General features: G+C 36.3%; 1 protein-coding gene across 2 annotated transcripts in view; it reads left to right on the top strand.

The window, feature by feature from the left end:
* Positions 1–11,826, top strand: part of Il7 (interleukin 7) — a 44,853-nt gene extending 33,027 nt beyond the window's left edge. For both annotated transcript variants that reach the window (XM_021157925.1, XM_029474992.1), the window contains exons 3-5: positions 4,593–4,673; positions 5,724–5,855; positions 7,884–11,826. In XM_021157925.1, coding sequence (XP_021013584.1) covers positions 4,593–4,673; positions 5,724–5,855; positions 7,884–7,991 — 321 coding nt within the window. In that variant the 3' untranslated portion in view covers positions 7,992–11,826. The remainder of the gene's footprint in view (positions 1–4,592; positions 4,674–5,723; positions 5,856–7,883) is intronic.
* Positions 11,827–13,840: the final 2,014 nt, after the last annotated feature.

The following is a 13,840-nucleotide window of genomic DNA, read 5'->3' as shown; positions in this document are numbered from 1 at the left end:
GATGGTGAAACTCTGAGAGGTCCTATAATAACTAAACTAATGAGTTATCTTGAGAATAAATCTTCAAGTCAAAACCTGGTGACTATAGAGAGGACTAACATCTTAATGTGTTTTATGGCAGATGTGGATCCAGCAGCCTCTTCTAAACTCTAACCTTTAGAAATAACAAAAGAAAAGTGTTTTTTATTATTATTTGTGCTGCCATTACTGTAATTTATGATGCAGTGATAGATAATGAACCAGTTGCTTGCTGGTGCTTGGCCCCATGCAGATAAATCACAAGAGGCCAGTCTCAAGAGTAAAGTATGCTCTGGTCTAATCTGTTCATGTCTACAACTAAAGAGTCAGTCTTTAGGTGAAATCCAATGTTTATGAAAGCATAACATACTTCTCTATAGTAAGTTAGATTATGTCACCCAAACATGTCAAATTCTCATCTCAGAAAGTTATAGTAACAGAATCTTTGAAAATGTGATTAAATCAACGATTTGACATGGGGAAATTATACTGGAAAGCCAGATGAACTCTGCTACTGCAAATGGCCTTTTAAAATAGAAACCTGAGAGACTGGAGACACACACAATGATGGAATATGGTGGTATGGCCACAAGCCAGGAACACCAGGAATGTTGGCAGCCAGGAGTAGAGAGAAAAGCCAGATTATGGATGCTCCCTGTGCACTGTCACTCAATGCTGAGTTTAAATTTCTCATCTCTAGGAATGTAACAAAATGCATTACTTTTCTTTCTCTCTCTCTCTCTCTCTCTCTCTCTCTCTCTCTCTCTCTCTCTCTCTCTCTTTTGAACCAACACGTTTCTGGTAATTGCCTAGAGCAGTCATGAGAAGTGGATTCATTCTCCCATAAGGTGGAGGCACTGCTAAGTAATATCTGAACAACATCTAATCAACTTTAGCATTCATTTATAAAGTCAGAAGTATTATTTATTGATTCCAACAAATGTGAATAAATTAATAATAAATGAACATAAAGCATAAGTAAAGTAGAAAAATTGGAAAAATAATTAAGGCCAAAGAGAAGGCTTACTGGGTAGACGTACTTATGTGGAGGCCTACTGACACAAATTCAACCCCTGGGTCTCACAAGGAGACAGAAGAAAACTCTCAAATGTTGTCCTCTATTTTCCACACATGTGCTAGTGTAAGCACACACCTGTACTCTTCTACATGCATGTACTAAATAGATTTTACCTATCAAACCTATCAAAAATGCTAACATTTTTTCTTATGCTCCTTAAGGAACTAACAGAAAATGAGCCTAAATTAATATCAGAGAAGAAAATATGGAAAAAAATTGTGAGGTCTTTGCATTTTCAGGGAAAAATAAAGACTGAAATATAAATTTGTCATTAGTGCCTTGATAAGTTAGCATATGTAAGATTTTGTACAAAACACACCTAAAGCAAAAAATTAGAGGATAAATACACTTAAAAAGTAATGAAGAAGGTATGTGCTGTGATTATGTTTGTAAATAGAGGTGTAACCAGTACAGTTGTTTGGAAGACCTTAGAACTTTGGACAAGAAAAGTTGGTTAAATAATAAGTGGGGCATAATGGACCTAGGTCATAAAAGCATGAAAAAATAGTGCTGAGGACAATTTGGACTACATAAGCACTGGTGAAAAGAACAGTATCAACTGGATTAGAGTGCACTCTCCCTATACTTTGGCAAAGAATGTGGTTACTTTCTGCCAACAAATCCACCTGTGGTTAAATTGAATTTTCTATTAAAATCATTGGCTGAGGAAACTTCAAGACAGCCTAATATTAATTGTGCCAAGTAGTGATTTTATTCATTCTTATGCACATCTACAGTGAAGAGAAGCAAACAAGACAAAGAGAAATTCAAATGTAAAGTTTGGGGAGAAAAAGAGAAGCAAGACATTTGGGACTGGAGCTTATTCATGGAAGAAGCTTAAAGGCCTGATGCTGGATAGAAAAAGGGAGTAGTAACCTCTGGGCAAGACCCCAATAAGCTAATCCTGTGACCAAGGAAAAAAAGACCTGAAAGTTTTCTTTGTTCTAAACAACAATGGAAAGCTTATGCAAATGCAATACAAGGAGGGGACAGGTTCCAGCTCCAGCAGGCAGGAGAAGTTGGCAGCTTCAGCTATGTAGTTTTGGCTTTAGAATTAAGTGCGACACAGGAAAGGTATTGTGGAATGTTCCATGGTTTAGGCAAGCTATTATTAAAGTAAAGGTTCATGGCAGTAGAGTCTTTGCAGGAAAGTCCTGGAAAGCCATTGTGTAAAGCTGTGAATGTAAAGGATGGATTGTGATGGTGATTCCCCCAGTGCTGGAAAAGTCACAGTATGATGTATCTGCCAAGGAGAGAAGCTTCAGGCAGGATGTGGAACCAGCCCAGGATTGATAAGTGTGTTTCTATCAGCAAATCTGGGAAGTGTGGGAGATATGAAGAGCTATCTACTCAGCCCTTTGACATTAGGAGTTTGCCCTACTGGATTTCAGCCTTGCTTTGGTCCAGTGTTTCATTAATGCGTTCCTGTTCCTCCCCTTTGAAATGGTAATGTATATTCTGTGCCACTGTATGTTGGAAGTATGTGATCAGCATTTTGATTTTTGCTTTTATGGGGTTTTACAATTAAGAAATAGGCTTAAGTCTCAAGGACACTCAGGACTTTGGTATTGTAAGCAGTCTTGAAAATAAAAGACTATGGAGACTTTTGAAGTTGGCTGATGCATTTTAAATTCTGATATGACTAGAAGCCTATGGGGGCCAGGGAGCTGAATGTAGTGGTTTGAATGAGAATGGCCCCATGGTCTCATGTATTTTAATATTTAGTTCCAAGCTGGTAATATTGTTTGGGAAGGATTAGATGTGGCTTTGTTGCAGAGGTGTGTCACTGAGGGAAACTTGAGAGTTCAACAGCCCATTCTAGGCCCAGTCTCTGCTTTGTCTGTGGATCTTAGCTAACATTCTACTGCCATGCCTGAGTGCTTCCTGCCATGATAATCATGGACTATATCTCTAAAACTGTAAGCAAGCCCCCAGTTAAATAATTTCTTAGAGTTGCCTTGATCTGGTGTCTCTTCACCGCAATAGATCAACAATTAACACAAGAAAGTTAAGTATGTAATAGAAAAAAAAAAACTGCAAGGTGCAATCTAATGAAATTGAAGACCTTTTCTTGGAGCAATTCACATCATAGATCATAGTGATTTGGACTTTTATATTATGGGTTTTCCATATTTATAATAAACTAGAAATTATGTTTACATGAACCAACATGCCTGTAAGAATCTATTATTTTGACATGTGTTAAATCAAGAAGTTGTTTTCTTTCGTTTTGAATTCATATTCTGGGCTGCTCTCGATAGGTTTGCTTCAGAAGGCAGCCGTGACATCTTACATGTTCATGTCAAAGGAACACTATCATCATACTAAAAATTAAGTTTTCATCAAATCCTTGGCAAACATGCAGAAAAGCTTAACACTCTCTTTTGTAGGCATATGAAATCATATTAGTTTCTCACAGCAATAGCCTAACCAACATCAATTTTCAAATATTGTTATGAAATTTGTTAGAATACTCTAAGAATTTAATTCAGTGACATATTTCATATGAGACTTGTATGTTTAATAAAAAATGTATGCATAATTTGATGTCATTCTTGGGATTAAATAAAACTTGATAGAAAAATGATTTTTTTTATGATTTAGTAGATAGCTGTTCACTACCTTTAGTTGTAAGTTGGTAGCTTTAGAAAATATATGTCTTGCTCCTGTGATGATTCCATATGCCTTCAGTGACTGGTACAGACAAATTTCCAAGGGCATACTTCTCAATGCTATTACATGATCATATTTAGAGGACGCAGGGACACATCTGCCAAATGCCAGATAAAAACCTTAAAACCAGGTTGCTGTTTTCTTAAGTTAGTTTCAATATAGGGTTTTGTAGAAATCTTTGACAACGGTCATCAATAAGTGTTGACTTTTAAACAATTATGTGTTCAGGCACTGCTTCCTACAGGTAAAACAGAAAATGCATACACTGTAAAGTCAGGAGACCTCTCCTCTTTGCATGAGTGATATAAACAATGCACAATGCACACTCCCCTAAGTGGCAAATAGATGAAGCTCAGAAGCACTTGCTAATCTTGACCTTGCTTTACTTACTGTTTGACAATATTATCCATACTAAGGCTTTCTGAAATCCTTAAGAAGCTCCAATAACCTGGAATCACCAGTCTACTGGACAGAACTAGTTCAGTTTGATCTTAAGAGATTCTGAATCTTATTTGAGATGATATTGTACATATTTGCTTATTTTTTTTCATGTAAACAGAAACAATTCTTGATGCCAGTAAGTAGAATCAGGAAAATTGACTTTCATTAAACTGTTCATATTAGTATCAAATATTAGAATGGTGTGTGTGTGTGTGGGTGTGTGTCTGTGTGTGTGTGTGAGAGTGAGAGAGAGAGAGAGAGAGAGAGAGAGAGAGAGAGAGAGAGAGNGAGAGAGAGAGAGAGAGAGAGAGAGAGAGAGAGAGAGAGAGAGAGAGAGAGAGATATTCTATGCATTTAACTATATTGTTTTATATTATTACAGGACAAAATGACAGGAACTGATAGTAATTGTCCGAATAATGAACCAAACTTTTTTAGAAAACATCTATGTGATGATACAAAGGTAATGATAATATTTACTTTACTATAAGCTTGGTTTTATACACAATTGTGTTAGAGAATTAATTCCATAATCTTTTTATACTAATGGCAGGATTATCATTTGCCTATTATATTGTACTCTTGTCTATTATACATTAATTTTACAGACACCCTGTCCCCAGGAGATACAAATTACATAATAATTTGTTGTCTTTATTTCCTGTTGTTTACTTTGAAAATATTCAAAACACTGACTGTGAAGGCACAAGTGTCTCTTTCCCCCTAAACCTTTTATGAAGGAAAGTTCTTTTGTCAAAATGATTTCTCACACACACACACACACACACACACACACACACACACAGAGAGAGAGAGAGAGAGTTAGTTTAGTTTTAGGCAGTCTGATTTTTTTTTTTTTGTATTTGCTGAAGTTTATGCCAAAGTCAGCTATAATTGGTCAATTACAATGGAAAAACATATCCACAAGTTCCAAATGTTTAGAAAGTTTCCCCAAAGAAGCAAGAGATGCTCTTTGACATTTGGTAGTTTTTCTAAAACTCACCCAGCTATTAACCTCACAGTATTACATAATCATAAATTCTTTTTATTAACTAATTTTTCTAAAAAAGCCTATGTCTTAGGTTACATGGCCCTTCATCTTTTTCTTTTATTTTACTGCCACCTATTCTTTCAGAACTGAAGTATTCTAAATGCTAGCAAACAAAACAAAAACAAACACACACACATACACACATACATACCTTTCTTTAGTAGTGTTTTAAGCAGCCTTCTTTAGTTTTCCTGTTAAAAGTATATGGTCTTGTAATATGTTCACCCATAAACGATAAAGCCACATGTACATAATGAAGAAACAACTTCTTAAAAGTCAGATAATCATTAAACCAAATTCTAGGCACTTCATGTTCTCTGTCTCCTTGCAGCCAGTTTCATTCCTGTTACTTGTCAGTCATGTGATTAACCGGAATCGAAAGCTGGGGAGGAGGCTGGGGTAACGAAGGGACAGGGCTCTAGCATTATGTTAACAACACCTTTGACTCTTTTCTTCTAACAGGAAGCTGCTTTTCTAAATCGTGCTGCTCGCAAGTTGAAGCAATTTCTTAAAATGAATATCAGTGAAGAATTCAATGTCCACTTACTAACAGTATCACAAGGCACACAAACACTGGTGAACTGCACAAGTAAGGTAAGAGTGGACTATTCACTGTGAACCACATTACATTCCCCCTGTTCAGGACACTGCCATCCTCTGTTCCCTGCTATTGTCAAAGACCTCTAATGCTGCTTATCGCTTTAGTTGAGAAGTATTTTCCTTACTCTAGGAGGAAGTCTCAGCCTTTGCAAAGCTAGTCATGCCTGGGCTGCAAAGTCAGTAAGCCCATCTGAATCTGCTTGAAAAGATTAGCCAATCTGGGACACTGAACAATGAGCATGCTGGTTTGTGAGCTATGGATTCTTTTTTACATTTCCATTATGATTAAGTTGTTTATCAACACAGATATGAAAACATAATGATTCTTTGTTAGGAAGCAGGTGAGTTTTCACAAACTTCATTAGGAAGCCATAGGCATTCCAACTTGAAGTATAAAATTCAAAGTACACAAATATGTGACCCAGAAGCAACATAAAAATAAGGGCCGTGTCCCAGAATTTTGAAAATTTAGAATATTTGTGTCTCCAGAATTTCAGAAGAAAAAAAAAAGCAAGATTTACTGCCACCTACTTTTTCTGTATTATTATACATAACTCTCCATGGTGAATGGTCAGGACATCTCACAAACAGTTCTATCCATGCTCACAGTCCTTACAGAAAATGATGGTGTTTCTGCATATAACCTATACAGAGCCTCCCATATACTCTTAAATTGTATGTAGGCCTCTTAAAATTCCCACAGCAATGTGAATGATAAATAGCTATTATGTGTAGTTTGAAGAATAACGACAAGAGAACTAGTTCACACATGTTCAGTACAGGAATATTTTTCTTCTCGGCTATTCAAATTGCAGGTGATTCAATGTAAGGATGTGGCACTTACAGACATGCTATACTAGCACTGATGCCATGGAAGCACCAACTGCATCCCTCCTACTCAAGTACAGCAACTTAGTCACCTGCAAATGTCTGTGTCTCTGCTGAGAAGATTAACGAACAAAATTACCCATCTTTCTTTTCAAAAGCTGCCATCCACTCTTTGAAGTTACTTAAAAGTTACATGTTTGTGTTACTTAACCATGTAATTGATAGAAATATGAGTTGTGACTAAATTAAAAAGAGAGGAGCTCAGACGTATGCATCACAATGCGTCACATCGGCTCCAAGCTCTGTGTTGGAGGTTTACTATCCTTATTTGCAGAATGAAGTAAAATCATCAAGGTCATAGGCTTATCCAGTAGAAAAATAAAGGAAGATATGTGACGTACTGAAAATTTCAGCTAACCTAGAAAATGCTCAATTAACTGATTTTTCACTCCATGAAGAACCACTCAACTATGTCTGTCACATGACTCAGAAGGATATGACAATTGCTCTCCAGTGTTGGCTGTATACTCTCCATACTGTACTGGAAGCATTTAAAAATTCTTAATTAGGTGAGAAAAACCAACACATGAGGAAGATAGTAGGCACAATTTATTAAACATTAAGTTTTTATACCATTTTTTAAGATACCAGTTGAATCAGGTATAATAGTAATCTAAATACCTTCAGTGTTAAATATTTTCACTAACATTGTTTTTTCATATGAAAAGTTCATTTCCATTATTATTATTATTGTTATTATTATTATTATTTTGGTTTTTTGAGACAGGGTTTCTCTGTGTAGCCCTGGCTGTCCTGGAACTCACTCTGTAGACCAGGTTGGGCTTGAACTCAGAAATCTGCCTGCCTCTGCCTCCCAAATGCTGGGATTAAAGGCGTGTGCCACCACGCCCAGCCTCATTTCCATTATTTAAAAAAATGTCTTTTATAAAATTTTTGACTGTTGTATCCATTATTGCTGGGTGAAAATGACATATAAAACATTAAGCATAGAGGCCTTGGTTTTCCTATCAATCATAATTATCAACACAGGTCACAGTTTAAGATGCTATGCAAGGGTCTTCATTCTGGAATATTAAATAGTATTTTCATCTAATATGTTAAAAAATAAAAAGTAAAGATTTTAAGACTCATTTACTAAAATGTTACATTAAATCAATTGAATTTATTTCCTAGGAAGAAAAAAACGTAAAGGAACAGAAAAAGAATGATGCATGTTTCCTAAAGAGACTACTGAGAGAGATAAAAACTTGTTGGAATAAAATTTTGAAGGGCAGTATATAAACAGGACATGTAGTAACAACCTCCGAGAATCTACTGGCTCATATACTTGGAGAGGGTAAAACCCTTCCCCAAGTTCCTGGATGCCTCCTACTCAAATAAACCAAGCAGTTGGGAAGTCTACAGTGAGGTATGAGATGATGGACACGGAAATGCAGCTGACTGCTGCCGTCAGCGTATACATATAGAGATATATCAACTATACAGATTTTTGTAAAGCAATCATGTCAACTGTAATGCTTTTAAAACCGTTCCAAATGTTTCTAGCACTATAAAGTCTACAAAAAGTAAGGCTATGAAGATTCAGAGTCACCACTGTTTTCTTTTTAGCAAAATGATGGTATGGTTAACCATGCATTGGTGAACCACTGGGGGAGTGGAATTGTCCTGTTTTAGACTGGAGATACTGGAGGGCTCACGGTGATGGATAATGCTCTTGAAAACAAGAGTCTATCTTAAAGCAGCCGCAGCAGCAGCAAAAAGAAGCTTAAGGCACTTAAGGCATCAACAAATGTAGTTAAATATGAATGTATAACACATAACTTCAGTAAAGAGCATAGCAGATATTTTTAAATAAAAGTATTTTTAAAGATAGAAATGCACTTATTCTAAAGATACTGAACCTTAGTATTCAGTCACTTTTGACACTTGTGTATAATAAAGCTTATATAACTGAATTTTCAATTTGAAAAGTATATTTTTAAAAGAATAATATATGATAGACTTTTAATTAATGTATATATTTAATTTTGGCATTCTGTCTGTCTCTGTCTCTCTGTCTCTCTGTCTCTCTCTCTATATATATATATATCTTTCATATACTACCAATTGCCTACTTTGGATAGTGTATCTTTTTAACATAAATGACCTGTAATAACACTGTCAGGTTCCCTAATCTCGAGACTGTTCATTGCTGCACTGTCATTTGATCCCATTTTCATTGAACACGTATCCTTTAACACACTCACATCAAGATTTAGCAGGAGACTAGGACCCTATAACTTTGTTAAGAGAGGAAACACTAATTTCTTGTTTTATAGTAGGGTCTTATTTGTATCTAAGGCAGGCTGGGATTGCAGACATGAGCCAATATGCTTAATTAGAAACATTCTTTTTATGTTAAATTCATGTCTTTCACAAGATGCCTACATATATCCTATGTATATGCCTGTTTAAATCCTTTTAAAGTCTGCTGTCTTTCTTCAGTTGTAATGGAAAGAAACACTATGTTGTAGAGGCCAAATTTCTGAAAGAGATGAGGGTTTGCTTGTACTGAGTTCCCACTCTCCTTGCTTTTTCCAGCCACTTGAGCATCTAGCTATCTATACGCTGGATGTATTTGACCGGCGCCTGCTCCACTGGCACATTCCATGTGTGGTAACCATGCCTTCTTGCTTCTCCTTTTTCCCAACCCATATAATGCTCTACTCAATGGTACAGATAGCTGGGATTAACACAATTTTGAGAGAAACACCCATTGGTTTGTTTAAAATTTGTTTCATAATCACCATTTGCCCAGAAAACAGTTCTCTCAACTTGTTTGCAACATGTAATAATTTAAGAAACTCAATTTTGTTAATGGACTTTCAGTAACTTGCTTAGATATCCCAGATCTCCTAAGTGTCAGTCCTTTGTCCTGAGGAACTGGTAAAATGGGTAAGCCCTTAGCTAGCAAACTGAAGGCATTTGCATGTGTAAGATAAACTCTATACCTGCAAGGCTGTCTGGATGGCTCCCTACCGATATTGAACAATATTCTGATTGTGGCAAAATAAAGGATAATATTTTAAAATGCTTATTAAAAGTTTTAAAAATTTCTTCATTGGTTCTTCTCATTGACTCATGAAGGACTAACTGCAGGTGGTTTTTGTTCCAACAGTTCATTCATCATGTGTGCTAAGTGGATCAGAAGTTATCCACACTTTTATGTTCTGTTACCCTTATTGTTTCCTAGCAACTGGCAAAAAGGACAGAAGCAAAGGAATCTTTATCCTGATAATTTTCTTGTAGGAGAACATGGTAAACCTGAACCTGAGGTTGTTTGTTTTTTTTTTCTCTCAGGCCATGCTTCCACTTACAGGTAGTTGCAAGAGATTCCATCAGTCCTACCTCAAAGATTTCATGGAAACACATGCCTCTCTTTAAATTCTGTGGTATTTATCATGCTTTGTACTAATGGAACCTTTGTGTGTCTATTAAGTTCTTACTTAGAAGTATCCTTCAAATTCTACTGAGATGCTGCTTAAATTTTAAGCACCTTTATCTGTAGGGGGTGGTTCTGATGCTCTGATCGGAAATATGCATGTGAATGCTAAGATAACAGGATTTGATCCACTTTTCTGTTCTTCAAAATCTCCATGGTATTTTGAGTTACAAATATTACTTTCTGTAAGCGATTTTAGCCTGGATTTTTCACCCAAAAATAGAATCTATAAAACTATTGTAGCACAAGACAATGAAAAAGAGAGGTGTGCTGTTGCACCAATCAATACCTAAATAGAAAAGAAGTGGGGAGCACTGATGTACATTTGCAGGAGGTTGAGTAGGGAGAATTCCTTGAGTCCTGGATTTTGAAGCTATCCTGGGCATTATAGTAGATTTAGCTATTTGTAGTTTATACTATTATTGCGTACTGACTCTCCTGCTGAGGCTCATTGTGAATCACTTCAATGTGATCTTGCAATAAGTGAATGTGAAATAAAGTTGGGCATTGGTAAGCTGAAGGAGTGGAGAAGTATAAATATTAGTAAAGAACAGACATTTGAATTAAGAGAATCACTTCATTTCTAACCCATATGGAATTTGTTGCTAACTCCTTTTCTCAAGATAACATAGTTTGGAGAGATATCTGTTCTTTACTCGTGAAAGTCCCTTTAAAATTATCATATAATTTCAGTTAATAAACTTTGCCTCCACAGCAAGACAGAACATCTGAGAAAGAGCAATAGTGTTTCAATGTAAATTCTTTTTTTAAAATTTTTATTAATGATTCCATTCATTTACATCTCAAATGCTATTCCACTTCCCAGTTACACCTTCCACCAAGCCCCCATCCCATGATATCCCACTTCCCGTTTACCCCTCTGCCCTTCCCTCCCCATCCCACATCTGTCCTCCCCACTCCCTTTTGCACTGTTCCAGCATCCCTGCATTCTGGGGCATCAAACCTCCCTGGAACCAAGGACCTCCCCACTTATTACTGTAGAGAAAGTCCATCCTCTGCTACATATGTATTGGTTCTCAAAGGATGAGAAGTTATGGACCATGGGAAGTGTAGTATGATGAAGAAATGAAACCACTTCATACCTTAAGTTTTACAGCATAATACTTGTTTAAAAGCTGAGCACTATGAATATAGTAATACACTTAGCCACTTTCAGGAATGAGACAACTGCTTCGTACTTTTCATCAACTAGATATCAAAGAATATACACTTAGAATACATGCCTAGTCAAATGTCATTTTCTTACCCCCATCTTAGTCTGAGTAAGTCCAAGTCCTAGTCTGGCTTTTCCTTATATTTGGTCTTTAGACAGTCTTATAAATTCCAGGCTTGCCTCAAACCCCTATACAGTCAAGGAAGACTTGTTTTCCTGATGCTACTGGCTTTAGCTCCCAAATGCTAGGATTACAGGAATGTGGTACCAAAGGTCAATTCAGGCTGTGCTGGGACTGGATCCAAAGTTTTGTGTGTGCTCTATGTCAACTATGTTCACCCTATGTCAACTCTGTCAACTATGCTCACCCACTTCTGAAAGTACCGATTTCCCACATGCTTCAAGCATATTGAATATTCTTTGATAGAATCAACTAGAAGCTAAGGTAAATAAACAGCTGCATAAAAAACTAGTTCACCCTGTTTAAAGGCTTATGCTCAAATTTACTGTCTCAATGAAATGGTTCTTAATGTCCTGTCCAAAGTTTAACTCACTTTGCCTCCCTTTCCTGTCTTCTATCTAATCACTTCCATACCTGGGTTTTTCTCCACAGCAGTAACACAGTACCCTAAAAACTATATTTATTCATATTTATCTTCAATCTTACCCCATTACAATTTCTAAAGTGAAAATTGCCATTATTTTTACTTCCATATTGACTGTACCAAAAATATTTAAATATTATGTTAGTCAATTCCATAATACACTGAGCTTGCTTAGCATCATTTGTATAGTCAAGATACATTTTTAAAATTCAGTTTACAATTATCCAACACCATCCTTAAGTTGGGGAAAATGTCTCAACTCAGAATATTATAAATTTCACACTAAACACTATAGATTCAAGTACCATTTCCAGAAGCTCAAACATTACAAAAGGGAATCATAAGACCACATTTTTTGAAGATTTTATATATGAAAGAGCAGATACCAAGGTAGTTAAACATGATTATTTATTAAAGGCTATTAAATAATTAAGAGAATCTCTGGGAAAGCCATGCAGACATGTTTGGAAGTTGTTCAGTCAAAAACAAAGCAAAATTCAGGTGTCACAGTATTTAGTTTGAGTGGGCAGCCAGCTTAGATACTCCTACATAGAATAGGCCTTGCCACAGGAGTGCCTCTTACTTGCTTGCTATGGCTGTTCCTAAAACTGAGTGTCTCTTTCCCTATTCCCCCATTGTGTGTGGGGACTGTAGGTGGGTTGGTGAGCAGGAGGAGGAGGAAGGGGATAGGGGATTTTCTGAGGGGAAACCAGGAAAGGGGATAACATTTGAAATGTAAATAAAGAAAATATCTAATAAAAAAAATACAGGAGAACACAGGTAAACAGATAGAAGCCCTTAAAGAAGAAACACTAAAATCCTTTAAAGAATTACAGGAAAACACAACCAAACAGGTGAAGGAATTGAACAAAACCATACAGGATCTAATAATCCTGGAAATAGAAACAATAAAGAAATCACAAACAGAGACAACTTGGTATTAGAAAACCTAGGGAAGAGATCAGAAGTCACAGAAACAAGCAACACCAACAAGATATAAGAGATAGAAGAGAGAATCTCAGGTGAAGAAGATACCATAGAAAACACTGACACAACAGTCAAAGAAANTGCAAAATGCAAAAAGCTCCTAACCTAAAACATCCAGGAAATCAATGACACAATGAGAAGACCAAACCTAAGGATAACAGGTATAGAAGAGAATGAAGACTCCCAACTTAAAGGGCCAGTGAAAATCTTCAGCAAAATTAAAGAAGAAAACTTCCCTAACCTAAAGAAAGAGATGCACATAACCATGCAAGAAGTCTACAAAACTCCAAATAGACTAGGAAAGAAATTCCTCCTGACACATAAGAGTCAAAACACCAAATGCAAAAAAACAAAGAAATAATACTAAAAGCAGTGAGGAAAAAAGGTGAACTAACATATAAAGGTAACCTATCAGAATAACACCAGACTTCTCACCAGAGACTATGAATGCTAAAGAAGTCTGGGTATATGTTATATAGACACTAAGAGAACAGAAATGCCAGCTCAGACTACTATACCCAGCAAAACTCTCAATTATCATAGATGGAAAAACCAAGATATTCCATTGCAAGACCAAATTTACACAATATCTTTCCACAAATTCATCCCTACAAAGGATAATAGATGTAAAATGCCAATAAAAGGAAAGAAACTACTCCCTAGGAAAAGCAAAAAAAGTAACCTTTCAACAAACCCAAAAGGAGATAGCCACACAACCATACAAATAACATCAAAAACAACATGAAGCAAAAATCACTATTCCTTATTATCTCTTAACATCAATGGACTCAATTTCCCAATAAAAAGACATAGGCCGGGCGGTGGTGGCGCACGCCTTTAATCCCAGGACTTGGGAGGCAGAGGCAGGCGGATTTCTGAGTTC

The sequence above is a fragment of the Mus caroli genome, chromosome 3 (assembly GCF_900094665.2).
Source record: "Mus caroli chromosome 3, CAROLI_EIJ_v1.1, whole genome shotgun sequence".
NCBI classification, from domain to species: Eukaryota; Metazoa; Chordata; class Mammalia; order Rodentia; family Muridae; genus Mus; species Mus caroli.
Note: the sequence above shows the minus strand (reverse complement) of the source record. Positions and strands in the feature narration are given on the sequence as shown.